This window comes from Dipodomys merriami, unplaced genomic scaffold, assembly GCF_024711535.1.
Source record: "Dipodomys merriami isolate MVZ:Mamm:240054 unplaced genomic scaffold, mDipMer1.0.p SCAF_10, whole genome shotgun sequence".
In the NCBI taxonomy this organism is placed as follows: Eukaryota; Metazoa; Chordata; class Mammalia; order Rodentia; family Heteromyidae; genus Dipodomys; species Dipodomys merriami.
The window spans coordinates 36,282,429-36,308,329 of NW_027202271.1; the positions used below are offsets into that span (position 1 = coordinate 36,282,429).

Here is a 25,901-nt window from a genome sequence, read left to right on the forward strand (position 1 = left end):
AGAACATGTTAGACATCTGCCTTTGGGAAAAGTTAAATAATATATATTTTTCTAATATATATTGTAAAGATACTGTAGAGAGGGGGTACAGTTACATGTGTAAGGTAATGAGTATATTTTCTATTGAGCATTTTTACCCCCTCCTTTGTTTTTCTCCTACCATCCCCTCCTTCCCCACCTCCCCAACTCCTCTCTCCCTCCTTCCCCCCGAAGTTGTAAAGTTCATTTTCAACATAGTGTCTTGTACATCTCATTTTTACAATGGGTCAACCTGTATCCTTATTTCAGCTTTTTGTTATTTTTCTTCCTCTCCCCAAATTAGAAAAATGTATATATGAGATGTAGGGCACCAGAATAAATACAGTAAAAACAGGGGTTATACCCTGGGGGAAGAACATACAAGAGAAACAAAAAAAATCACGTAGTACATTATAAGTACATTAAAAGCAACAACAACAAAACATAAAACTTCTTATGTCCCTATCTTGGGGTTCATTTTTCTTAGCATCTGCTCATATGGTCATATAGACATAGCTTTTGACCTTTTCTGCTTGTCCTAGACATATACTAATTATTGAAGATAAGGGAAACCATGGGACCTGGCATACTTACATATTTCTTTTGGAAGATTACTTGAGGCTTTATACACCCATAAAGGAGGGGAGTGTTTGAAGGATTTCTCAAAGTTAACTAACATGAAATTGTACCTTAACTTACAAATTTTCAATAAGGTATTGTTCAATGGAACACATCTTAAATGTTGAATTAACTAAAAACAGATCCAAATTAGGACTTGATAGTATTCTTTCCTTGTAATGTTGTTTTTATGGCATTATGAAATGATAATTTCTTGATTGGTTGCCAACCATGTGGTTATTTACTTTAGTACTTTGCAAAATACTCTTAACATGCATTAAGACATTTAAAAAATCAACAGAAGGTGGGTTTAAACATCTCTATCTCTGATTGTGTAAAAATTGAGCAGTTTATTTCAGTGTGATATTGCACCAAGGTTTTATTTTTTAATTATCTAAAATACCTACTGAAAGAGAGAAAATTCTTTTAATTATTACCATATTCATTTCTCATGAATGTAGATGTTTTGTAGATTTCTCCTATTTGCAAATGAATCAGTGAATAACAAGTTTCTCATAATTCTGAAACATTAAGAATGTTAAATGATTTTAAATGTCATAAAATGAAGTTCCTTATTTATATCTCATAGAATGATCTAAAAGTCAAATCATCATTTGTTTCATTAGTGCTTTAATTATTTTGCAGATAATATGTCATATTTTCTGCCGAGGCAAACTTTGGACCATGATATTTTTTTGTTGTTGTTACTTGTGGGGCTTGAACTCAGGGACTGGGTGCCATCCCTGAGCTTTTTGCTCAAAGCTAGTGCCTTGACACAGCACCGCTTCCAGTTTTTTGGTGGTTAATTGGAGATAGCAATCTCATGGAATTTCATGCCCTGGATGGCTTTGAACTATGATCCTTAAATCTCAGCCTTCTGAGTAGTTAGGGTTACAGACATGAGCCACTGGCACCCAACTTGGACCATTATCTTCTTACCTACATCTTTGACCTAATCACTTGGCTACACCACTTCACTGGGCTTCATTGTTCAGATGGAGTCTTAATCAGGGTGACCTCAAACCATAATCTCCCAGTCTCTATCTCACAAGTTGCTGGAGTTACAAGTGTGAGCCATTACCTCCAGTCCATTTGTCACTAAAACAAATCTTCCCAAATTCTTTCTGCTAGCTTTTTTGAGATATATAGTACACAGTCACTATCCATAGTCATTTGACTATGCAATGATAGCATGACACACATTCTTCTTACCAAGCTACAATTTAGCAACCATTGGTCAGTTTTATCCCTCCTTTTATTCTTAAGTTCATTCTCTAAGTTTTATTTAGCACTAGTTTTTCCATTATATTTAGATTCTGAATATCAGAAAGACATACTTTCTTCCTAAGAAGTTTCAAAGTTTAGCTTAGTGAGGTCAAGAAAATTAACAATAAAAATAATTGTAAGATAGGTGCTCTGATAGAAGCATAGAGTATGTAGATAGGATGGTTCTTGGAGAAGGTGATCGGGGGATGAATTCTTTTAAGAATTACAGGATGTGGGGAGGAAAATTTTATAGAAGAGAAGATAGCAAAAAGAGGCAGGAGCTGCCTCACAAGTGGGAGAGAGGCTGGATAGATTAGAGTGCATAAAATGAATTTTAAAAAAAAGTCAATATTATTGTGGTGAATAGTTTGAACTAGAGAATAGCTGGAATGCAAAGTACAGATTTGCAAGGTATTAGGGACACAAGGCTCCAACATTCTAGCTAGAACATCATCAGTGGAGATGAGAAAACTACGCAACTACAAATATAAATATACAAACCACGGTTTGCATAAAGAAAATTAACTCCAAATTTCATTAAAGATGAAAGTAATCATTTTGGTTGAAGAACGTGTTGTGAGATATGCCTGGGAGATATTTAGGTGACCAGTTTAGAAGTACAAACAAGGTCTGGGATGAAACAGGGTTCGGACAGTCGTATATTTAGGTTGTTGAAGTCATGGCACCTGTATTGAATGAGAAAAATACAGGTTTAAGAGGAAAACTGTGTCAAGAGAGGAGGGAGCTGGAGGTTGGGGAATGGCAGCAACAGAAACTCAGCAAGTCATGCTGCTGAAACCAAATGAAGAGACATTTAAGAAGGGCCAAGTGCTAAGCAGAAAGGTCAAGCTTCGCAGATTGCAAAACTGCCTTTATGTTTAATAGCGAAGAGGTCTCTGGGGAAGGAGGGAGGTCAGTTCTTTCTCAGCGCAGTAGATGTGAGGATTGGAGCTCAGGGAAGTTGAGGCTGCAAAGACATGAATACAATATCCGGGAAGACAGACTGTGACAAAAACGAAAGAGGAAAATATTCATGGAACAAGGCTCCTGCTCATAGCATTTGTCATGCAAATGTTGCACTTAAGAAAAATCAATATATTTCCATTCTCTTTCTAATATTGCTATGCTTCTTCTTTCTCTTTTGGTTAGTTGTGGGGCTTGAACTCTCAGCCTGGGCGCTATCCCTCTGTTCTTCAGCTCAAGGCGAGCTCTCTACCAATTGAACCACAGCACCATTTCCAGTTTTTTGAGTGGTTTATTGGAGATAAGAGTCTCATGGCCTTTTCTGCCCAGGCTGGCTTTGAACTGCGATCTCAGCCTCCTGAGTAGCTAGGATTACAGGCGTGAGCCACTGACACTGGCTATTGCTATGCTTTTTAATACTCAGTTGCTGTTAAAGAAGACAAAGACTATTCAAATACTATTAACCATATATGGATGAAAGCAGATGTTGTAGGCAAAGCCTAGCTCAATGGATGAGAATGTTAGATGTCACTGGCATGGATGGAGTATGCAAGGTTATTTAGGGGTCTGTTTGAGAAATCCTGTCTTTAAGATCTTCCTTACTCTTAACAATCTCAACAGTGTGAAGATCCAGTTGAAGCAATGAAACCCTGTGAAGCTCATCAAAACAAATTTCCTTATGCCAAGAAAGAATGCTCCATTTTGTACAGTGATGTCTTTGCTCCTTGTCGCAATGTGGTAAGTGAGTTCTTTACTAATTCCCAAATGTTAAGAGGTACAGCTGTATCTATATCAGACAGATGAGAGACAAAGAACTTAGATTCCCAGGAATTTCTTTCTTTCAGATATATCACTGAACTCTCATAAGGAGATAGTGGTTTTCTGTAGAAGTAATATATTTACTGGACTAGCTCTCTTGTTCTTGGCACTCATTTAACAACCTCTGCCTATACATATCACTTGTAATATTTTCTATCTTATGAAATGTTATTGTTTTGGTGGAACTGGGGGTTTGAACTTAGGGCTTTACACTTGATTAGCAGGTGCTATAGCACTTGAGCCATGACTGCAGCCTGTTTTGCTTTAGTTATTTTTCTGATAGGTTTTTGTATTTTTGACTAGGCTGTGGCCTTAGACATTGATCCTCCTTTTTACATCTTCTGCTTAGCTGGAATCCCAGGCATCCGTTATACTGAGATTAGTTTTTGACATTAGATCTTACTAATTTTTACCCAATTAGTGCCTTAGGGAAGTATTTCTTAGCTACTTTGCATAAATGTTAGTCTTCAGGGAGTATTCCCAATTGGACTTTCTTCTCCTTAACCCAAAGCATAGTTTAACAGAATTATTAGTGACACACTTAAAGTTGTTTTAAGAGCACATTCCAAGAATGTTATTTATTCTGAAACAACTTTCTAAACTTCTTTCCCACACAATAATTTTAGGCCTTACAGAAGTTTTGAAAGCAGTTTAACATATTTGTAAAAGTCTAACAATATTACTGCTGCATATAAAGATACACTAGTTGCTTTGAGGAAAGACAGTATTGTGATTTTTTCCTGTGAACATTTATAGTTTAAAAGAACAAGAAGAGTGATAAATTCCAGACAAATATAGTAATTCAGACAAGGCTATCTGGTAGATATTTACTTGAAAAGGAGTGGAATTAAGTCTGTATTATCAAGGAAAGTGACAGTTTTTTGTCCTTGAAAGATTTGAACTTACTTTTTTTAATTTTTTTTTTTTTTTTTTGCCAATCCTGGGGCTTGAATTCAGGGCTCGGGCACTGTCTCTGAGCTTCTTTTGCTCTACCACTTGAGCCACAGCACAATTTCTGGATTTTTTCTGTTTATGTGATACTAAGGAATCCAACTCAGGGCTTCATGTATGCTAGGCAAGCACTTTACCACTAAGCCACATTCCCAGCCCCAGAAAGATTTGAACTTTCAAATGAAAAGTAGAACTTTGTAACTGTCACTGTAAGTTTGAAGGTACTATAATACTTAGCAACTTTTCTGATAATATAGATGACTTTATTTACAAAGGTGATTTATTGTTATTATATATATTTAGATGCATTACTACTTAGAAGATTTGTGTAAGTCAGTTCATTTTCCAAATGACCAATGTATGATGTTAATCAAGTAGAAGTAAAGACCTATTCTTCAAGTTGTTAAACCAAAGGATTTTAACATATTGAAACACAAAGTTTGTTGATGCAGTTTCAGGTTTACACTGCACCTAATCATTAAGAAACAGTATTTTTTTTTTTTTTTGGCCCGGTCATGGGGCCTGAACTCTGGGCCTGGGCGCTGTCCCTCAGCTCTTCAGCTCAAGGCTAGTGCTCTAACACTTGAGCCACAGTGGCACTTCCAGCTTTTTTCTTTTTGCTTATGTGGTGCTGAGGAATCAAACCCAGGGCATGCATGCAAACTCATGCATCAAACTCATCATGCATCATGCATCAAACTCATGCATGCAAGACAAGCGTTCTACCGCTGAGCCACCTTCCCAGCCCCAAGAAAACAGTATTTTTTCAAGTTTATAGTTTACTAAATAACACAGTTACCTGAAAAAGAGACCAAAAGATTCCTTTTCCAAATGTATATCTAGATGGACATGATTTTCCTTATATGCTTTAACCAAAAGCAAGCCAAAACATAAACATGGTAAAGGACTGAAGGAAAATGTTCAGTCTCTAAGTGACTGGACACAGAAAATGCTCTATTTAAAATGTCATGTGAATATGTCAACAATGAAACAAAGAGCCTCCAAACACATGAATCTGATATGCTACAAATATTGAAATGGTATTTATTTGTTATTCTTATTACTTGTTTGTTAGTTCTTTGATATGATAGCTGCCTAATAATTCCTTTCTTCTTCATCTTTCCTCCTCCTCCTCCTCCTTCTCCTCTCTCTTCCTCCTCTTCCTCCTTCTCCTCCTCCTCTTCTCTTCTTTTTTTTTTCTTTTTTGGCAATGTAGAGCATTGAAATAACCAGAACCCTCTAGGTGGCAGTGTTAAATAATGAAAATTACAAAAAAAAAAAAAAAAAAACCTGCCAGTTAGTTTCCTCTTAGAAGTTTGAGTTTTAAACAATCAGTGCTTATTGAAATTATGTCATTTTCACTTCATTTTCAGATTGATGTTACTTCTTTTGCCAAAAACTGCCATGAAGATACCTGCAATTGTAATCTTGGTGGGGACTGTGAATGTTTGTGTACTAGTGTAGCAGCATATGCTTATAAGTGTTGTCAGGAAGGGGTATCAATTCACTGGAGATCACCCACTGTATGTGGTGAGTACTCTACTTAGAGAATCCTTAGGGGGACACCTTTTAAGATCTAAATTTCTAGTGACTCATGCTTGTAATCACAGGTACTTGGGAGGTGAGCCTTGGAGCATTATGGTTGAGACCCACCCAGGGGGAAAAATTATGATATCATATATTAACCAGTAAAAAAAAAGAAAAAGAAGGGGCTGGGAAGATGGCTCAGTGGTAGAGCGCTTGCCTTGCATGCCTGAGGCCCTGGGTTCGATTCCTCAGCACCATATAAGCAAAAAGAAAAAAGCCGGAAGTGGCACTGTGGCTCAAGTGGTAGAGTGCTAGCCTTGAGCTGAAGAGTTCAGGCCCCATGACCAGACCGCTCCCCCAAAAAAGAACGAAAGAAAAAGAAAAGGAAAAAAATCTGTGTGGTGGTGCACATCTGTGATCCTGGTGATGCGGGAAGCATAAACAGGAGCATAGGATCCAGGCTGGCCCAAACATAAACAGAAGATCCTATTAAAAATTAATAATGGGGCTGGGAAGGTGGCTCAGTGGTAGAGCGCTTGCCTTGCATGCATGAGGCTCTCAGCACCACATAAGCAGAAAAAAGCTGGAAGTGGCACTGTGGCTCAAGTAGTAGAGTGCTAGCCTTGAGCTGAAGAGCTGAGGGACAGTGCCCAGGCCCAGAGTTCAGGACCCATGACCGACAAAAAAATAAAAATTAAAAATTAAAAAAATTAATAATGATTCTGGGCGCCCGTGGCTCCTCCTATTCAGGAGGCTGAGATAGGAGAATCGCAGTTCAAAGTCAACCTGGGCAGGAAAGTCCATGAGACTCTTATCTCCAAGTAACCACTAGAAAACTAGAAGTGGTGCTGTGGCTCAAGTGATAAGAGTGCTGGCCTTGAGCTGAAGAGCTGAGGGACAGCACACAGGCCCAGAGTTCAAGCCCCACGCACCACCACCCCCCCCACAAAAAAAAAAAAGGAAAGAAAAAGTAGTAGGTTACCTACCTAATGAACACAAGGCCCTGAATTCAAACCCCAGGACCATAAAAGAAGGAGGAAAAAAAAGTAGATGGGACTAGATAAGGAGGAGGAGGAATGTATAAATTGTTTTATTATAAGCCCAATGCCATGGAATTGGTTTTAAATGTCTATATATTCCTTTGGCAATCATTAATTGTAGTATATGATAAAAAGGATATTTTTTCTGCTATATTTGATGAAGGTCCTGAAACATTTGAAATACACACAGACACACAGAGAAATTGTTTATGGTTTCAATCCTTTTATGACTTGAGAAGTGTCACCATTCTAAGAAGCATTTCTTCTAAATTGTCTTGGATTTGACTTCAGATTTGATTCTTTAAGCGTTTCATTTACTTGTGTAGATTAGTCACTTGATAAATAGATGGCAATATGGATATTGCTAAATTCATCGGTCTATTTGTTTCTTTTTAAAATCATTGCATATGATTTATAAATTGCAACACTTCGCTTAAAAAAATTCCCCTTGGTCTAGAGGATGCTCTTACATTGGGATGTCATCTTCTTTTATGTATTTATTTAGATAATGTTTATGTAGCTTACTACTTATTCTTTTTTCTTTTAGCACTTGATTGTGAATATTACAATGAAGGTATGTGACATTTTAATAATGAATATCACTATTGAATTAGATATGGTTTCAGTTTAAAACTGTTAAACAATTTATACTGTAAACACAGTTCATAACTTAGCTTATAACTTATGAAAGCCTTTAACTTTTCAACTTTGCCTACATCTCTAAGCATACATATTAAAGTTTATTCCCTGAAAAATACTGTATAGCTTAACTTCTCAGCACTTAAAGGTCCTCACTAAATATTTCTGATAGTGAGAATTAATAAATAATATTAGTTTAAAAATTTAAGTTAAATGAAAAAAGACATACATCAAAGGTATATGTACCTTCTCAGTATGTACAAATTTGAATTGTACAAAAATTTTAAATTCAATTTTACTTTTAATTGTTACTAGTACATCTGTATGGATTATAATGTGATATTTTGATACATATAGACATAGTGAAATGATAAAATGCAACAAATTTGCATAGTGGTTATACAAAATTATTTGTTTGTGGAGAAACATTTAAAATACCTTCTAGCAAAATGGTATTTAAAAAGAAATCTATTCATTTTTATGACAACTCAGCCAACCTTAGAGAGTATTAGGTTGAGTGAAATAAGCCAGGCATAGAGAAAAATACTCTATCACTTCAAGAAGATGTTAGCTAAAGTAGTGTAACTAATAGAAGTAAAGAGGAAAATGGAGATTAGGAGGGCCTAGAAGAGGTGTGTGTGTGTGTGTGTGTGTGTGTGTGTGTGTGTTAGTGAATAAGGAAAGATGTTAACAAAAGCATACTAAGTGTCACTCAAAGGGATCAATTTTGCTGATTTATTGAACAGTGTAATGATTATTTTATTATGCTGTGGAAATCAAAGAAACAAAATTAAAATATGATAATATAAGAAATTTATTTTTCTATTACTAAGACAAAAATAATTATCTGTGTATGACCAGACTACAAATTTATTGAGATAATAATAATGTAAATCTCCTAGCCACTTCAAACACCCATATTTTCAGTGAGAGGTCTGAAAGGATGTGCTGCCTAAAACTAAGGCATAGATATAAGAAGATAAATTTTAGCTTCAATGAAAATGTCAGAAACTAGCAGATTCGGTTTTTTTTTTTTTTTTTTTTTTGTCAAACCTACTTAATGAGGAAGGCAGAGCCACCAAAACTGATTCAGACAGGTTTTGTCAGGGTCTGGAATCAGTCTAAACCACTGACAGGTGAATGGTAAATTAGAATAATGGATATAGGAAATCTGAACCAAACAGCCAATTTAAGGCACATTGAGTCACTTACTAAGTCAAGAAGAGATCTATCTGCTGTAGATGTCTGAAGAAAGCTAGATAACTTTAGAGAAATAGAGACGATGAATTAGAAAGAAAACCAGCATTTTAGCAGTTAGTTGTTTTTGTTTATGTTAGGCTTATGGAAATTTAATAGAAATTTTTATAATAGCTAAGGAAATTGTAATTTCTAAGGAAATTATAAAAGTTTAATTTTCTGACTTTACCACAGAGGGATGTTTAAATGTTGAGTTTTTAAATGTTACAACATTTAAATGTCCCTCTAAGTAGATAAGGAAATCTAGAAAAAATGTCTGGTTTAAAAATATTTCTTGTCTATTGTGTCCAAGACAGGCAGATAGACAGAGAGACAAACAGATATACACAGACACACATATACAAACACACACAAAAACAATTGTATTTCATGTCCTTTAGATTCCATGACTAAAATGCAATTGATTTTCTAGAAATACTAGCAAAACTATGAATAGCAGTAGCTTTTGTTGTACTAACTACATATGATTTTAACTTGAAATATATTATAATTTTATTTTATTCATTATTTTTATTTTAGTCTGAATTTTACAAATGAGGTAATTAAGGCACAGAAAGATTCCATAACTTATTTAAAATCATTTAGCCAAAATATGGTCAAACAATATCTGGAAACCATCTGATTTCAGAGCTAATGAATTTGCTGCCCATGCTATTTGGACTGATGTGTGGTTAACACATCCTTTTTTTTTTTTTTTTTTGGCGGGGGGCGGGTCCAGTCTTGGGCCTAAATTCTGGGCCTGGGCGCTGTCCCTCAGCTCTTCAGCTCAAGGCTAGCGCTCTACCACTTGAGCCACAGCACCACTTCTGGCTTTTTTTTCTGCTTATGTGGTGCTGAGGAATCGAACCCAGAGCCTCATGCATGCAAGGCAAGCGCTCTACCACTGAGCCACCTTCCCAGCCCCAACACATCCTTACATAGGTACAGCATACATTGTTATTGGAGACTCTACATTATGTACAAAGATAATTTAGGGAAATTCTCAATATTTATAGACTTCTCTAAACTAGTTCTTATTCAATTTGTATTACTGTATTAATGCATCAGAGGACCTTCACAAGACATTGGTAGGCTCAATGGAATAGCAAAGAAATCTATTGTCTACAATTGAAGAAATAGGAAGGAACATATAGTCAAGAGAATAAGAATTTGTAAAATAATATAGAGAAATAGATCTTTGAAGTGATTATAGAATTATGAAGATTGTTCTTACTAATCAGAAAGTGTTTTCAAAGGAGGTAACAAAGCTCAATAGGAAATGTACTCATTATCTTACTCATGTATCTGTAACCCCTCTGTACAATATTTTTACAATAAAACACAAGAAAGAAAGTGTTTTACAAGACTGTTATTAAGTTATTTGATCCTAAATATCACAGCATTTTTTTCAGCAATTGTAACATCATCCAGTCTTCTTGGGACATGTATAGCTGAATCATCTTTATTTTCCTTTACTTACTTAATATGTGCCCAACTCTGGGGATATGGTGGTACACCCTGTAATCTCTGCACTATAGTTGCTGAGAAAGGATGATCTTGAATTCCAGGTCTGCAAGACTTTGTCTTAAAATAAAAAAGAATAAACATAAACCAATAATTTAATAAAAAAGAAACCCAACATGCCAGAGACTACATTTTGTGATTCAAAGAAAATACAGAAATAATTCTTTGTGACTTTATAGGGAAAAAAGTTTAAGTAGGAGAATTTAGAGGTAATAGCTAACACAATTTCAATAATCCCTACTACAAAAATTATATAAATAGCCATGACATTGTACTAATAAACGTATTTCTCAGATAACAGTTTTTCCTTCGGTCCTGAGGAGCAGTTTTAGTTGAGGAAGGGTGATTTTGTTTGACTGTTCCTCTCATTCTTTTTTTTAAATTAAATATATATTTCATTGTAAAGTTATTGTACAGAGGGGTTACAGTTACATGAGTAAGATAATGAGTCCATTTCCTATCGAGCATTGTTACCCCCTCCTTTTTTTCCCCTACCCTCTTTTTCCTCCCTCCCAAGTTGTAAAGTTCATTTTCTTGTACATCTCATTGCTACAATGGGTCAACTTGTATCCTTATTTGAGCATTTTGTGATTTCCCTTCCTCTCCCCAAATTAGGAAAATGTATATACAAGATGGAGGGCACCGAAATCAAATACAGTGAAAACAGGGGTTATACCGTGGGGGAAGAACATACAAAAGAAACAAAAGATCACTTAGCACATTATAAGTACATTAAAAGCTAGTTTTGTGTTCCTCTCATTCTTAAGTCAACTATTCCTGAAAATGATCCAAGCCCTCAAGTTGCTGAGTATCTGTCTGCCTGTCTATCTTATCTATCTACCTACATTCATATCTACCTAATTCCATTAGAGCTGTATTCTGTAATTTACATATGTATCTTCTTTTTTACACATTATTTGCATCTCTATCCAAACCAACATATTTATCAATCAGAGTATATTTGCATCTGGAACACTGATTTCAATTGATTCTTGTTCTTCCAGGAGAATTATCTCTTAGGTAGTAGAGACAGTGTAAGTGTCCCCAGATGTTCTATAGTGATGCTAGTGGAAGGGACAACCCCAAACATGCCATCCTCTGGGTGCTTCCCTTTCTTGCCTGGTCTATGTGATATAAATTTTGATCCTTGTTGGGGGATAGGGGGTCTAGCTGAGGAGGTGGGAGGGAAGGGATGGTAGGGGTAAACAAAGGAGGAGGCAACAATGCTGGATAAGAAATGTACTCATTACCTTGCTCATGTAACTCTAACCCCTCTGTATGGTATTTTCACAATAAAAAACTTAATTAAAATTTTTTTATTGTGAAAATACCGTACAGAGGAGTTACAATTACATGGGTAAGATAGTGAATACATTTTTTATCAAGCATTGTTGCCTCCTCCTTTGTTTCCTCATACCTTCCCTTCCCCTCTCCACCCCTCAACCCCCATACCCCCCTACCACCCACCCCCCACCCTGCCAAAGTTGTAAAGTTCGTTTTTTGACATAAAGTCTTGTACATCTCATTGTTGTAATGGGTCCACCTGTAACCCTATTTAAATGACTTGTTTTTTCCCTTCCCCTCCACAAATTATATCAACATCAAATATAGTGAAAGCAGGGGTTATACCATGGGGGAGGTACAAACAAAGCAACAAAGAAATCATCTTATAAATATGTTGGTGGGAGTGTAAACTTGTTCAGCCACTTTGGAAAGTAGTATGGAGGTTCCTCAAAAGACTCCACATAGAGCTCCCATATGACCCAGCAATCCCATTTTTGGGCATTTACCCAAATGATCACAAACACGACCATACTAAAGCTACCAGCACAACTATGTTTATTGTAGCATTATTTACCATAGCTAATTGAAAATTTTTGATCCTTGTTTTCTTTTCTAGATCTTATCCCTTTAACCTACTTATCTCTCCCCTTACTTTTCCTGTGTCGCACTCCTTAATGGAGGAACATCGTGTTCTCATATATATTAAATCTCTCTTTTCTCCTTCCTTAGGGTAGGTCAGGGAGAATTGTTTTTGAGATGAAAATGAGAGGAAGGTGATATGAAATACAGAGTGCAATACTATTCATCTTTTAGTATATAACCTGCTACATGTAATTAACATTACTATAGCATACAACACAAAATGTGCACATATCTGTAAATAGTATTCATCTGTTAATCATTAACTTAATAGTTGATTATGCAGAAGAAACTTTGAACATTAACAATACACAGTTATGCTGAGAACCTTAGAGCACAAAGAAATTGGATAGAAGTCAAACTGATCTCCTGATCATAAAATTGAATGCATACTTTTAAAAATACAATACCAATGAGCACACTAGTCCTTTTTATACTGCTTTTCCTGAGATGTGAAGAAAATTTGTTTTAATTAAGATTCAGGTTTACTTCTACACAGACTATTTTTTACCATAATAAATGTTTTCTACTTTATAGGAAACAATTATGATGTAAGTTATTAAGTCTTTTGACTTCTTGCCTGAGCTTCATCTTATATTCTCTTATGCATAGACATACCTCATTTCTAGAATAGGAAAATACTGTATATGATGTGAATTATTTTTTCCATACAGTGCAACTAAGGGGAAATGAATTTTAGTGGATTATCTTAATACTTGCCATTGAACCAGCTAAGTATCTTTTGTTTATTGAGATAGATTACAGTCTTGGAACCACAGAGTTGGAAGCTCAGCTGAACCAACTTAATCATATAGGTAAAATAATTGAAGGCTGAATGTTTAAGCCAGTTTTCTATCCAGCTCAGTTTTCGATCTACATCAATACAAACTTGAACATATTCTTTCCCACATTCACATGCACACACCTTCATTTGTACTTATGTATTCTATGTTTCAAGTTGCATATTCTGTGTCTGGTAAATTCTTAACTATATTAGTTTTGAAAACAGCTCAGTGAGTTTACTGGTGATATTTTTAATTGTTCAATAGTTTGAGGGTATTTTTAATTAAAATTACTTCATTTACATGATAGAAATTTTAAAAACATCCTGTGTTTATTTATAATTCTCTTACTTGTGTATCATTAGGACTTGGAGATGGGCCATATATGCTGGCAAATTATGGACAAAGTGGCCTTATTCTGGGTGTCAACATGACCAGTAGAAGTGTTTTCTCTTTGCCCAAAAGTAACATTCATGGCAAGATATTTTTTAATTTTATGATCACTCCAGGCCTATTCAAAGAGAAGACATCATGTAAGTATAATTGGAAATAAGACATAGTTTTCTTCATTCACATTTTTATTATCCATTCAACTATTAATTTTGGATTCTATATGTTTATGAAATGTTTCTATGTTCTTTATAAAAATTTGAACTTTGATCTTGGCAATCAAATAGCTGTCTATTTTGTATATGAAATAAAGTATATTTTTGTTATATTTATGTTAGAACTGCTAATGTTTGATTGCATTTTGGTCTTTTTTAATATATATTTTTTATGGTAAAGATACTGAACAGAGGGGTCACAGTTACGAGTAATGAGTAAGGTAATGAGTACATTTCCTACTGAGCATTGTTACCCCCTCCTTTGTTTTTTCCCTACCATCCCTTCCTGCCCCAACTCCTCCCTCCCCCTCCCTGAAGTTGTAAAGTTCATTTTCAACATAGTGTCTTGTACATTGCATTTTGGTCTTAAAGCTTAACTCAAACATTTGAAGCTTTTACCGTGAAACTTGTTGAAAAACTTTTGGAAGACAGTGTTAGAATTTAAAAGATTTTAATGTCAGAATAAAGCAAAAGGGAAACCATTGCTTTGATTTCAGAGAAGATAAATATTGAGGGCATTATATTAGAGCATAGACAATAGCAGACATTGCCATCTAGTGGGTCTCCTCTTCTGGCTCATGGAATGTTTTTAGAGTATCTAGAAGGTGGCTCTGCCTTTATTATTTTGGACCAAGTGGTTTGTAGTGTTTATGTCCATCAGACCCCTGTTCTGAATGTGCTAATGTCCCCTTCAGGTACAGTGATATTAGGCTACTTTGTTACAATGCAAACTGCGTAGAACCATGCAGACCATGCTCTAGAAACTTAGCAAAACTTTCTTGAATTTAATGACTCTTACTTAACTTTTACTTATTTTGAGAAGTACCTGAATTCTCCAGTTAGAATAAATCATTTTTTTACCTATGAAATGAACTCTCTTAGTGTTGAAAGCACCCACTAGTTCAAAATTTTAGTTTATGCCTATCATATCTACTGAGTCACTTTCAAGGTTTTATGACATAATAAATGCCTTGAGTATCATATTAAACTTGTTAGTTCTTCATTTTATGACTTAAGTACCATTCTTCATAGAATAATACAATGTTTATTTCAGAAAATCAGCATAATATCTCAATTAAAAACTCTTTTATAGCATGAGTTTTACCAATATAAGGGAGAATTAACAGAGTATATAACAAAAAAGAATAATACTTCTCTAACACTTTGGGAGGTCTAATTGCTCATTAAACATTTGACAATCCTTTGGGAAATAAATAATATTGAGGAGATAATTTTCTCATTGAAGTAAATTCTCTTGTAAAAACAATACACTAAGAACTCAGTGAATGTTGAAATGAACTTTGAAACTTCAGGGGTGGGGAGGGCGGAGTTGGGGGGGGAGGGAAGGGATGGTAGGGGAAAAAACAAAGGAGGGGGTAACAATGCTCAAAAGGATATATACTCATTACCTTATTCATGTAACTGTAACCCCTCTGTACAGTATCTTTTTTTTTTTTCGGTCGTGGGGCTTGAACTCTGGGCCTGGGCGCTGTCCCTCAGCTCTTCAGCTCAAGGCGAGCGCTCTACCACTTGAGCTACAGCGCCACTTCCGGTTTTCTGGTGGTTTATTGGAGATAGGAGTCTCACGGTCTCTCCTGCCCCAGCTGGCTTTGAACCGCGATCCTCAGATCTCAGCCTCCTGAGTAGCTAGGATTACAGGCGTGAGCCACCAGCGCCCGGCTCTGTACAGTATCTTTACAATAAAAATATATATTAAAAAAGAACTCAGTGATACTAAAGTAAAACTAGTTACATGCCTACTTCACTATTTTCTAATTCACTATTTTCTCACTTTTTGGTTCCAATTTAGGTGTTTATAAATTGTGAGCATTTGAAAAATGTCAAAGCTTAAAGCCACAAATATATGTCTAATTAATAATTTAATTTCTTGTATGAAACTGTGTTCTCAGGCATGTTATTGATATTTACTTTTCTTCCTTTGAAGGTCATAATGAATGATTAAAAATAGAACTTAGCGAAGATCAACTTAGGAGATACCATTGTGTTGCCAATCGTTTAAAAGTATTGCATTTTCCTTTTAGAGGTCTTATTATTTATTTCTAAGATCTGTGAGATTTACATTAATTGTAATTTTCACTTTATAATGTGTACTTTGATAATGCCGGTGTTGGGATCTGCTTTCGATGAAACTCAAAACAGTTGTCCAGATACTGCTCTATATTTTTACAGCTTTGGCACTTGTGTCCTTGGAATCTGCTGAAAGGCCAAACTACTTTCTCTATGTCCGCGACAACGACGCACTCAGCTTGGAACTGTGGAAGGCAAATGCTGCCTTTCAACAGAAAGCCACATTTTTCCACCATCAGAGTCTCTGGATTCCTGGCTACAGTGCGTTTGAATTATACAGCAGGAAAGGCTTTTTCATCGTAGTTACAGACTCTGCCGTCAAAGCATCAAAATATGATGACTCTGAAGAATTCAAACAGTCAAGTAGCTTCAGCATAGAAGGTTTGTTTCATGAGAGTGTCAAGAGGGCTCACACACAATTTATACAATGGGGTAGTCATTGAGTTCTTAACATTATACTATTTTTTGATATATAAAGATAGTTATAACTTTAAGTAAGGTTTGTAACTGTATAACTTCTAGAAAATTTCCCTCTTTCAGCAGAAACCTGATTTTATTTCTAAAGTGCCTTAGAAATCTGTAATTGTTGAATTTTGAGTTTCTGAAAACAGTCTTCATGTCTTTAATGCCATCTTTAAAAGTTATGATTGATTGTTTTTTTAATCCAAGTGCTTGATTGCTGTCTTGTTTTGCAAACAATTTGTATCATTCTATCTAACCCTCCTAAACTAGTTCAAAAGAGCTCATCATTGCCTTTTGTTGTGTAGCCATCTGAATTGGAAAATTCAGATTGATCTTTAGACATTTGCCTCTTGAATACAGTTTCTGTCCTCAAAAATAATAAATTTGTCTGGAGGTTTTGCACAAACCCACTGGCAGGGTTCTACAAGGGTTCTGACCCTGGAAATGGGGCTCAAAGGAAAGTAAACAGGATCACTAGCACTTGAACACATGAAATTTTAGGTATATTCTGATGAGACAGAAAAAGTCAGGCTCAGCAACTTTCTTATAGATAGCAAGCACCAACAGAAGCCTGGGATCCATGAGCTGTAGTTCCCCAGCTTGGCAAATCTGTGCAAAGCAGATGGCTCATGTCTGCATATGTGCTCCATGATGCATTTCAACTGAAGAAGTGAATGCACTCCATCGTGAATTTTGTTCTCTGGGTACCACTGACATTATTGAACACAAACTTTCTTTCTTTCTTTTTCTTTGCCAGCCCTGGGACTTGAACTCAGGGCTTGGGCACTGTCCCCAAGCTTCTTTTGCTCAAGGCTCGCACTCTACCACTTGAGCCACAGTGCCATTTTTGATTTTTTTTTTTCTGTTTATGTGCTATTGAGGAATCTAACCCAGGATCATGCATTCTAGGCAAGCACTCTACCACTAAACCACATTCCCAGCCCAGAACACAAACTTTCTAAAACATGCTGTTTAGGATGGAGGAAGTCAAACCATAGGCTGTTCCAAAAAATTCTTTTTTTTTTTAAATTGTGAAAATACCATACAGAGGGGTTACAATTACTCGGGCAAGGTAATGAGTACATTTCTTATCAAGCATTGTTGCCTCCTCCTTTGTTTCCCCTTCCCATCTCCTCCCCCCGCCCTCCTCCCCTGCCAAAGTTTCTTGCTATTGTTTCTAACATATTTATAAGGTATTTCTTTGTTGCTTTGTATGTCCCTCCCCCATGGTATAACCCCTGGTTTCACTGTATTTGATGTTGGTATAATTTGTGTAGGGGAAGGGAAAAAACAAATTGTTTAAATAGGGATACAGGTGGACCCATTGCAACAATGAGATCTACAAGACGTTATGTCGAAAAACAAACTTTACACCAAAAACTTCTTATCTCATTCTGTTTGTATGTCATTCTCAGAACAATCTGTAGTTCTTGTTAGAATTGCAAATGGAAAAGATGAAAGACTGGTTAGCCAAGGTCAACTGGGAGCCTGTTTCGTGTTCTTAAAAAAAAGAGCCATTGTCATGACTACATAATATTCAATGAAACAAGTGTAATAGTGTAATAATTTCACTTTAGTTTTCTGGAAACTAAACTTTATAAACCCCTTTATTTCCTCTTAACTCCAAGAATCTGCTCAGTTAGACTCTACCTAGAGTCTTCACTTGTGGTGCAGAGAATTGTAGCTAATGGCATTATCAAAATCTGAATTTTATTTTCTTGGTTTTCTTAGGCCTATGAACTCTAGGGTCTACCCTAGTCCTGGAAATAATCTTCTCAGCATGCATGAACTTAAAAACTTAAGTTCTTTGGTTACTCTTATCTCCAGATGTGTAGATGCTTTCCAAAATATTTTGTTTCCTTGCAATTCTTAGTAATTGAATTCTTTATCTAAAGTCCTAGAAGGACAACTGGGTCTTGAATTGGAATTCTCATGTTAGAGATAATTTATCTGTTCTCTGTGTTATCATATTAGCTGAGTTTGCAGGAGAAAAGTTTCAATTGAGGAGGCTTTCTAACTGTAACTTGAAATTTTAATCTGCTCACTTATTCTTTTGTAATCTAACAACATTTATCATGGACAAGATAAGGTGGGAAGGGAAGGGATAGTAGGGGAAAAACAAAGGAGGGGGTAACAATGCTCCATAGGAAATGCACTCATTACCTTACCCATGTAACTGTAGCCCCTCTGTACAGTATCTTTACAATAAAAAAGTGAAAAGATAATGTGTTAAATTTTGTGAGGGAAATGACAGTACATTTACCCTATATTTGAGATAATAATGAATGCAGTTAGTCTGGCTATTTTTCTAGTTATTTGAAGTTCGCAAGGTTCTAGGCTGCTTTCAGTCTCAGTATCTTCCATTGCAGGCCAGAAGTAATATCTAGTAAATACAGTAGTAGTAAAGATAAAATAGAATAATGGTAAAACATTACTTTTTATGAAATATATTTCCAAGCATGATACAGGGTACTATTAATGTGAAAAATCAGTGAAAATCCACTAGACACATAAAGGGAGATTTTGAATTTTCCATGGCCATTTCCAAACTTTGGCTTAAAAAAAATGTTTAAAGATAGATTTACATTTTGTAGTCAATGTATGAGGTACCTTGGTCCCCATGCAGTTACAGTGTTTTCATTTGATCATTTTGTCATTTCCATAAGTGTCCATACAAAGGTGCTTATCATGAGTTGCTAGTCTTCAGGCTGTGCACTTAAAAATGGACACATTCTAAACTTTATTTTCTCAGAGATCCAGGCTGCCGTGCCCTACAGGAGAGCATGTGAATGGCGATATGAACCTTGTACTACTCCCTGCTTTAAAACTTGCAGTGACCCTGAAGCACTAGCATGTAAATTTCTTCCACCGTAAGTAATGAGCAAACTGTACTGTTAACAGATTCTGTCCTCAGGGAGTTTTGTGTTAGATTTAAAAGTAGTCCTCCTCAAGAAATCTTGCACATGCTGTATACTAAAACACAAATCAATTCTATTATAATCAAAGAATAGTTATTGAGGTGTTACTATGTGTTAGGAATTCTAATTGCCAGGGTTACAGTAACAACAAAACTGACCAAGTACTTCCTTCTGGGGATTATAATCATTGGGTTGAAACACAATGTGAACAAAAATGGAAGCCTATAATGCCACGTATTTTTAAGAGTTAAATGGTAATAAATGTTATGAAAATATATAGGAACGTTAAAGACACACACACACACACACACACACACACACACACACATGCATTCATAAACACACATATACATATACCACAACTTCTTTATCCTTTTTACTGTTTGGGGGCAGCTGGTCTGCTTTTATCATTTGGCCGTTTGTATATAATGTTCAGGAAACACAAATAATGCCTGTGTATTTTTCTGGTACATTGATTTGCTTTCCTTTGTATATGTGCCCAATAGTGTAATACCAGAGTCATAATGTGATCTTATTTTAGTCTTCTGAGGAATCTATATACTGACTTCCATAGTGGTTGTACTAGTTTACATTGCACCAACAATGAGGGCTCACTTTCCCACATCCCCACCAATATTTGTTATTGTTTATTTCTTTGTTGGATCTCATGTTGACTGTGGTGAGATGAAATCTTAGTGTATTTTGATTTGCATTTTCTTTATGGCTAATGATGTTGACAATTTCTTAATGTATCACTCATTTGTATTTTTTTTTGTGAGAACTGTACATTCTGCTTGAATGCCCATTTATTTACTAGATTACTTTTTCTTTTACTGTTTTACTTTTTTGAGTTCTTTGTATTTCTGGATATTAATCCATTATCTGTTGAATAGCTGGAAAAGATTGTCTCCTGTTCTGTAGATGGCTCTTAGGTTTAGTGATTGTTTCTTTTGTTGCACATAAACTCTTTAATTTGATATATCCATTTTGTCAATTCTTAATCCTATCTTCTGAGCATCTGGAATTCTATTCAGAGAAAACTGACTTATGCCATGTTAGTTGCAGTGTTTTTACTACATTTTCCCACAGTAGACTTAAAGTTTCAAGTTTTAATTAGCGCTCTTAGATCTAATTGGTGTTGATTTTTGTACAGTATAAAAGATAGAGGTCCCATTTCATTGCTGGTAGATTAAACATAGTTCTGAAAGGAGGAAGAGTTAGGACTTAAGTCTGGCCTCAGTATGTATTGAGTGAAACCAGACACTGGTTTCCACTTTTGTTGTCAACCCTACACAAATATCAACAATTTCATTTAGACCCAGTGGAAGAATGAATTACTATTTGTTGTGCTAAGGACAAAGATAGAAGGAGTACCTTTGATGAAGAATCAAGAATTTGGTTTTCTTTTATATATTAAATTTAAGACTGAAAATTGTTTGGAGCATTTAGTAACCTAGAGTCTAGGAAGAGGCAAAATGAAAAGGTAGAATATAGGCAGCTATTTGTTTTGAAAAAAATAATTGCTTTAAAAGGGAACAAGGCAGTATATCAACAGTAGAAGGGAGTATGTTATATTTTTTTAACTGAATATCTATGTACAGTGAGTACTAGAATTATAAAATGTCCTGGGCATATGAATAAATGATACCTAGTCCTTGCATGAGGGAACTCAATCTTTAGAACAGGGGTAGAAATTTGACCAAATACAAGCAATACTACAGAATGAGATCTGAAGGAATGTAGTGTAGTCCAGAGAAACTACACTCTTGCCAGGCTGCTTTTCACTTCCACATTTACTTCTGTTTCCTGTCTTCTTCCCCTGTGCAGAGGTACTGATGGGCACTTCTCATTGTACTTGTGGTAGCCAGGGGTCTCATGTACAAAGCTGTAGCTGTAACACATTCCTGTCTCCTCCTGCCAGTCCCCAACAGCGCCATTGCCCTTCTTCTAGATGATTTCAGTTTTTTTCATGAAGCAAATGTTAAAATAAAATATTTAGTGAAAATAAAAGTTTTCGATGACTAAATATGCCAAGAAGCTTATTATGGAGCACATATAGAAATAATTATTCCTATTATATATCTATTGTAAGAACCATTATGTATAGGAGATGTTATGTTTATCGTTTAGAAATTGGCTAGCATGTCATCTGTATGCAAAAGAATGAAGGATCTTTTATGTGTGACTATGAAGGCAATATTGGTTGGAAGGAAATATTGTAAGAGAAGATCTATGGTTTTAACTGGCACAGATCAATTTCAAAATGTTTGGGTTGAATCTAAATGGGCAATGCCTTCTTTTAATGATGACTGGTTATAGTCTTCTGCAATCTAGTAACCTTTAGTTTTTTTTCTACTGCTTGATAAATTTAGAGTATAATAGCATTAATAATCCTCTTTATTATGAAGCTTATTGAATGAAATAAGCCACTGATTATATATAAGCTGTTTATGTTCTTAAAAATATATATTGTGAAAGGACAGAAGTATGAAGGAGATAGCTAAATGTGTCTTCTTCAGCCTCATTCAGTGTAAAACTTTTCTAGTTACATAGAGCCACCTGATTTTGCTTTGTTACTCCCTAGAATTGATTTAATTCATTTTCATAATGAGCATTTTTGTTTTAATTCTTTAATAATGGATGAAGTAATTGGCAATATCTTTTAGTGGGTACTAAATTTATTTTTAATTTTTTTATTTTAACACATTTATCTTAATATTTAATAATGATATCTGAAATTCTGGAAATAAAGCCTTCATTTTTATATATAATATGGCAATGTTGAAACAAATTATTCATACATGCTATACAATAGTAGGAGTATCTTTTAGGTTGAATTACAAATAATGCCCTATTTAACGCCTTCACTTTTAAGAACTTAGGGTTTTTGAAACTAACCAACCCTAAAAAGAGGCAGTCACCAATTTATCTTGTCCACTTTAAGTTTTTTTTTTAACACATTATTTTTTATTCTTTAACTCCAGGATAATTTCTATTATCCTTTTCTTCAAAAGTAGCTCTTAAAAATTATTTTGTTCGCCGGGCACTGGTGGCTCACGCCTGTAATCCTAGCTACTCAGGAGGCTGAGATCTGAGGATCGCGGTTCAAAGCCAGCTGGGGCAGGAGAGACCGTGAGACTCCTATCTCCAATAAACCACCAGAAAACTGGAAGTGGCGCTGTAGCTCTAATGGTAGAGCGCTCGCCTTGAGCTGAAGAGCTGAGGGACAGTGCCCAGGCCCGGAGTTCAAGCCCTACGACCGACAAAAAAAAAAAAAAAAATTATTTTGTTCAATTCTCAATTATATTTCTTTTTGACCAACTGAAAACTGATACTGTCAAATTAAAAGGGTAAAATATTCTTAAATTGCAAATAATACTATCACCTGATAATGCATCTGAGATGCAGTTAAATGGGCTTTATTTGCAATAAAAGTTTGTACATAATGCTCTGTAGAATGTACTCCTAATATGAACCTGCACGAAAGATTGTATCAGTATAAATTGGACTCTGGGCTTCAATTGACCAATAGTAGTAGTAAGATGTAATCTCAGACAGAATTTTGGCTTAATTCCTTTAAAGACGGTTTTTCCTTTTCTTGGCCCACAGTCCCCAAGCCTAAGGCCTCTTGCAGATTTAGGAACTCTTAACTTGGCTTCTCTGCTTCATGCAAGGACAGGGGATCCATACCAGATGCCCTGAAGCTGGAAACCTGGCTTCCTTTTGGTCTTATACCACCACTTTCTTCCAACTCTGCCAACTCCTGCCTCATCTCTTCTACTCAAGATCTCAATTGTCTGTTCAGTGAGCTTAGGATTTAATAGTAGAAAGTGAGAGCTATGGAAGATGCTGTTTTTGTACTACTGACATTTTCATAGTAAATATAGTCACAGCCCATAGCAATCTGCTTAGGTATAGGGAACACTGATTTCATAAATCAAATTATTATACAGTGTTAGCAAAGGAGTAGTCCTTAGTGCTTGAGAAGGAGGGAGAATTTCAGGAGCAATATAATTTAGTTGCATATATATAATTTAGTTGAGTTTTATTTTATATTTTGTACTTTTTTCATTTGATTTTTTTTCATATGTAGGGTTGAAGGATGCTTGCCCTACTGCCCTAAAAATATGATCCTTGATGAGGTCACCCTCAAATGTGTTTATCCAGAAGACTGTAAGTGTGAACCTTATTTAATTTACTATGAAAAGTGAGAAGCACCCTATTAGGCAAACAGCTCTAAACAGAAGTTTTAGATATACGATAATTGTAAGATGTTTCCCTAATGTGACAGCTGTACGTTGTTTTCCTCGCTACTTCCTAAATCATGTTTGTCTTGCCTCTCAAATCCCTTTTTAGTTTATTTTCCAAAACCATACTTGAAGTTAAAGAGCCCTGTATGTATTAGGTGGGTATTTATCAACTATTGATAAATACTGAGCATCTTTGTTTCTTTGTAGGTGTGCCCTTAATTCCTACAGAACCAGCATTAATATCACCAGGTACGCTGTTACAACCTATGGTTTCAGGTAAAGCTTTTTAGACAGGTAAAGATTTTAGACAGTAAAATTAGCATCTGTAATGTAAGTCCTGGCCTACCTATCACAGCCACACACACTAGAACTACTCAACCAACTCAAAACACTGTCATTTTGCTTCATGTTGCCCATCTTGTTGACAAGCTCAATGTGACACATTTTCTACAATGGATTCACCTCTTTTTCTCTTTCTTATATGGACTTCTAGGACATCCTTTACATAATCTTTCTAAGAATTTAGGCTTTACTAAACCTGTTTAAAAATTTCCCAATAAATAAGTAGGCGCTAATGAGTGTCAGATAAGTCTCTCTGTGGAGGCTCCATTTCTATTTTGTATTCTATTGCAAAACATATTTGAAGTTAAAGAGCCTCGTATGTATTATGTGTGTCTCACCTTACTCAAATACTGATAAATATAGAGCATCTTTGTTTCTTTGTAGGTGAACCCATAATTCCTACAGAACCAGCATTAATATCACCAGGTAAGCTGTTACAACCTATGGTTTCAAGTAAAGCTGATTTTAGACAGTAAAATTGGCATCTGTAATTTAAGTCCTGGCATAACTATCACAGCCACATGCAGTAGGACCACTCAACCAACTCAAAACACACCTGTCACTTTTTTAATATGGTTTTTATTGTAAAAATACTGTACAGAGGGGTTACAGTTACATGAGCAAGTTAATGAGTCCATTTTCTATCAAGCATTGTTACCTCCTCCTTTGTTTTTCCCCTACCATCCCTTCATTCCATCTCCACAACTATACCCCCTCTCCCGCCTAAATTGTAGTTTGTTTTTCAACATAATGTCTTGTATATCTCATTATTACAATGGGTCAACCTGTATCCCTATTTAAGCATTTTGTTTTTTCCCTTCCCTTCCCTAAATTAGAGAAGTGTATATACAAGATGCAGGGCACAGACATCAAATACAGTGAAAACAGGGGTTACCTGAGGACCAATGGAATAGAATTGAAAACCCAGAAATGAACCCACAGAGCTATGGCCACCTAATCTCTGATAAGGGAGCTAAAAATATAGAAGGGAAGAAAGACAGCCTCTTCAGTAAATGGTGCTGGCAAAATTTGTTAATCACCTGTAGAAAACTAAAGCTAGATCCTTATGTATCACCTTGCACCAGAATCAAGTCCAAATGGAGCAAAGACCTTGAAGTCAAAGCAGACACCCTGAAAACATTACAGGAAAGAGTAGAAGAAATCCTAGGTCTCCTTGACACAAGCCAATTTTTTTTCTCATTTTTTAAATTGTGAAAATACTGTACAGAGTGGTTACAATTACATGGGCAAGATAGTAAGTGCATTTCTTATCAAGCATTGTAACCTCCTCCTTTATTTCCCCTTCCGGGATGGGAAGGGATTTCCCATTCTCCTCCCACCACCCCTCCCACCGAATCCTTCTCCCCCCCACCAAAGTTGTAAAGTTCGTTTTCCAAATAATGACTTGTACATCTCATTGTTGCAATGGATCCACCTGTATCCCTATTTAAATGATTTGTGTTTTCCCTTCCCCTCCACAAATTATACCAACCTCAAATACAATGCAAATTTTCTTTTTTTAAAATTAAATTTAATTGAATTTTATTTGTGAACATACTGTACAGAGGGGTTACAATTACATGGGCAGGATAATGCATACATTTCTTACCAAGCATTGCAGCCTCCTCCTTTGTTTACCCTTCACATCCAGAAACACAACAAATAGAATAGAAATCAAAAAATAATAGAATAGAAATAATAGAAATCCAGAAACACAACAAATCAAAGAAAGATTGGACAAATGCAATTGCATAAAGCTTCAGAGCTTCTGCATGGCAAAGGACATAGCTAGCAAGATCAACAGAAAGCCCATGGATTGGGAGAAGATCTTCATTAGCCATACAACGGATAAGGGTCTCCTATCTAAAATATACTTGGAACTCAAAAAATTAAAACCCCCTACAAGAAATCCTCAAAGAAACAACTGCCC

The 25,901-nt window shown here is 35.6% G+C and overlaps 1 protein-coding gene across 1 annotated transcript in view; it reads left to right on the forward strand.

Annotated features, from left to right (window-relative positions):
• Otogl (otogelin like) overlaps window positions 1-25,901 on the forward strand; it is an 88,765-nt gene that overhangs the window by 23,099 nt on the left and 39,765 nt on the right. Inside the window, exons 10-17 of the mRNA XM_070037862.1 lie at window positions 3,487-3,603; window positions 6,009-6,165; window positions 7,750-7,776; window positions 13,672-13,839; window positions 16,102-16,380; window positions 19,214-19,331; window positions 23,473-23,552; window positions 23,837-23,878. Coding sequence (XP_069893963.1) covers window positions 3,487-3,603; window positions 6,009-6,165; window positions 7,750-7,776; window positions 13,672-13,839; window positions 16,102-16,380; window positions 19,214-19,331; window positions 23,473-23,552; window positions 23,837-23,878 — 988 coding nt within the window. The remainder of the gene's footprint in view (window positions 1-3,486; window positions 3,604-6,008; window positions 6,166-7,749; window positions 7,777-13,671; window positions 13,840-16,101; window positions 16,381-19,213; window positions 19,332-23,472; window positions 23,553-23,836; window positions 23,879-25,901) is intronic.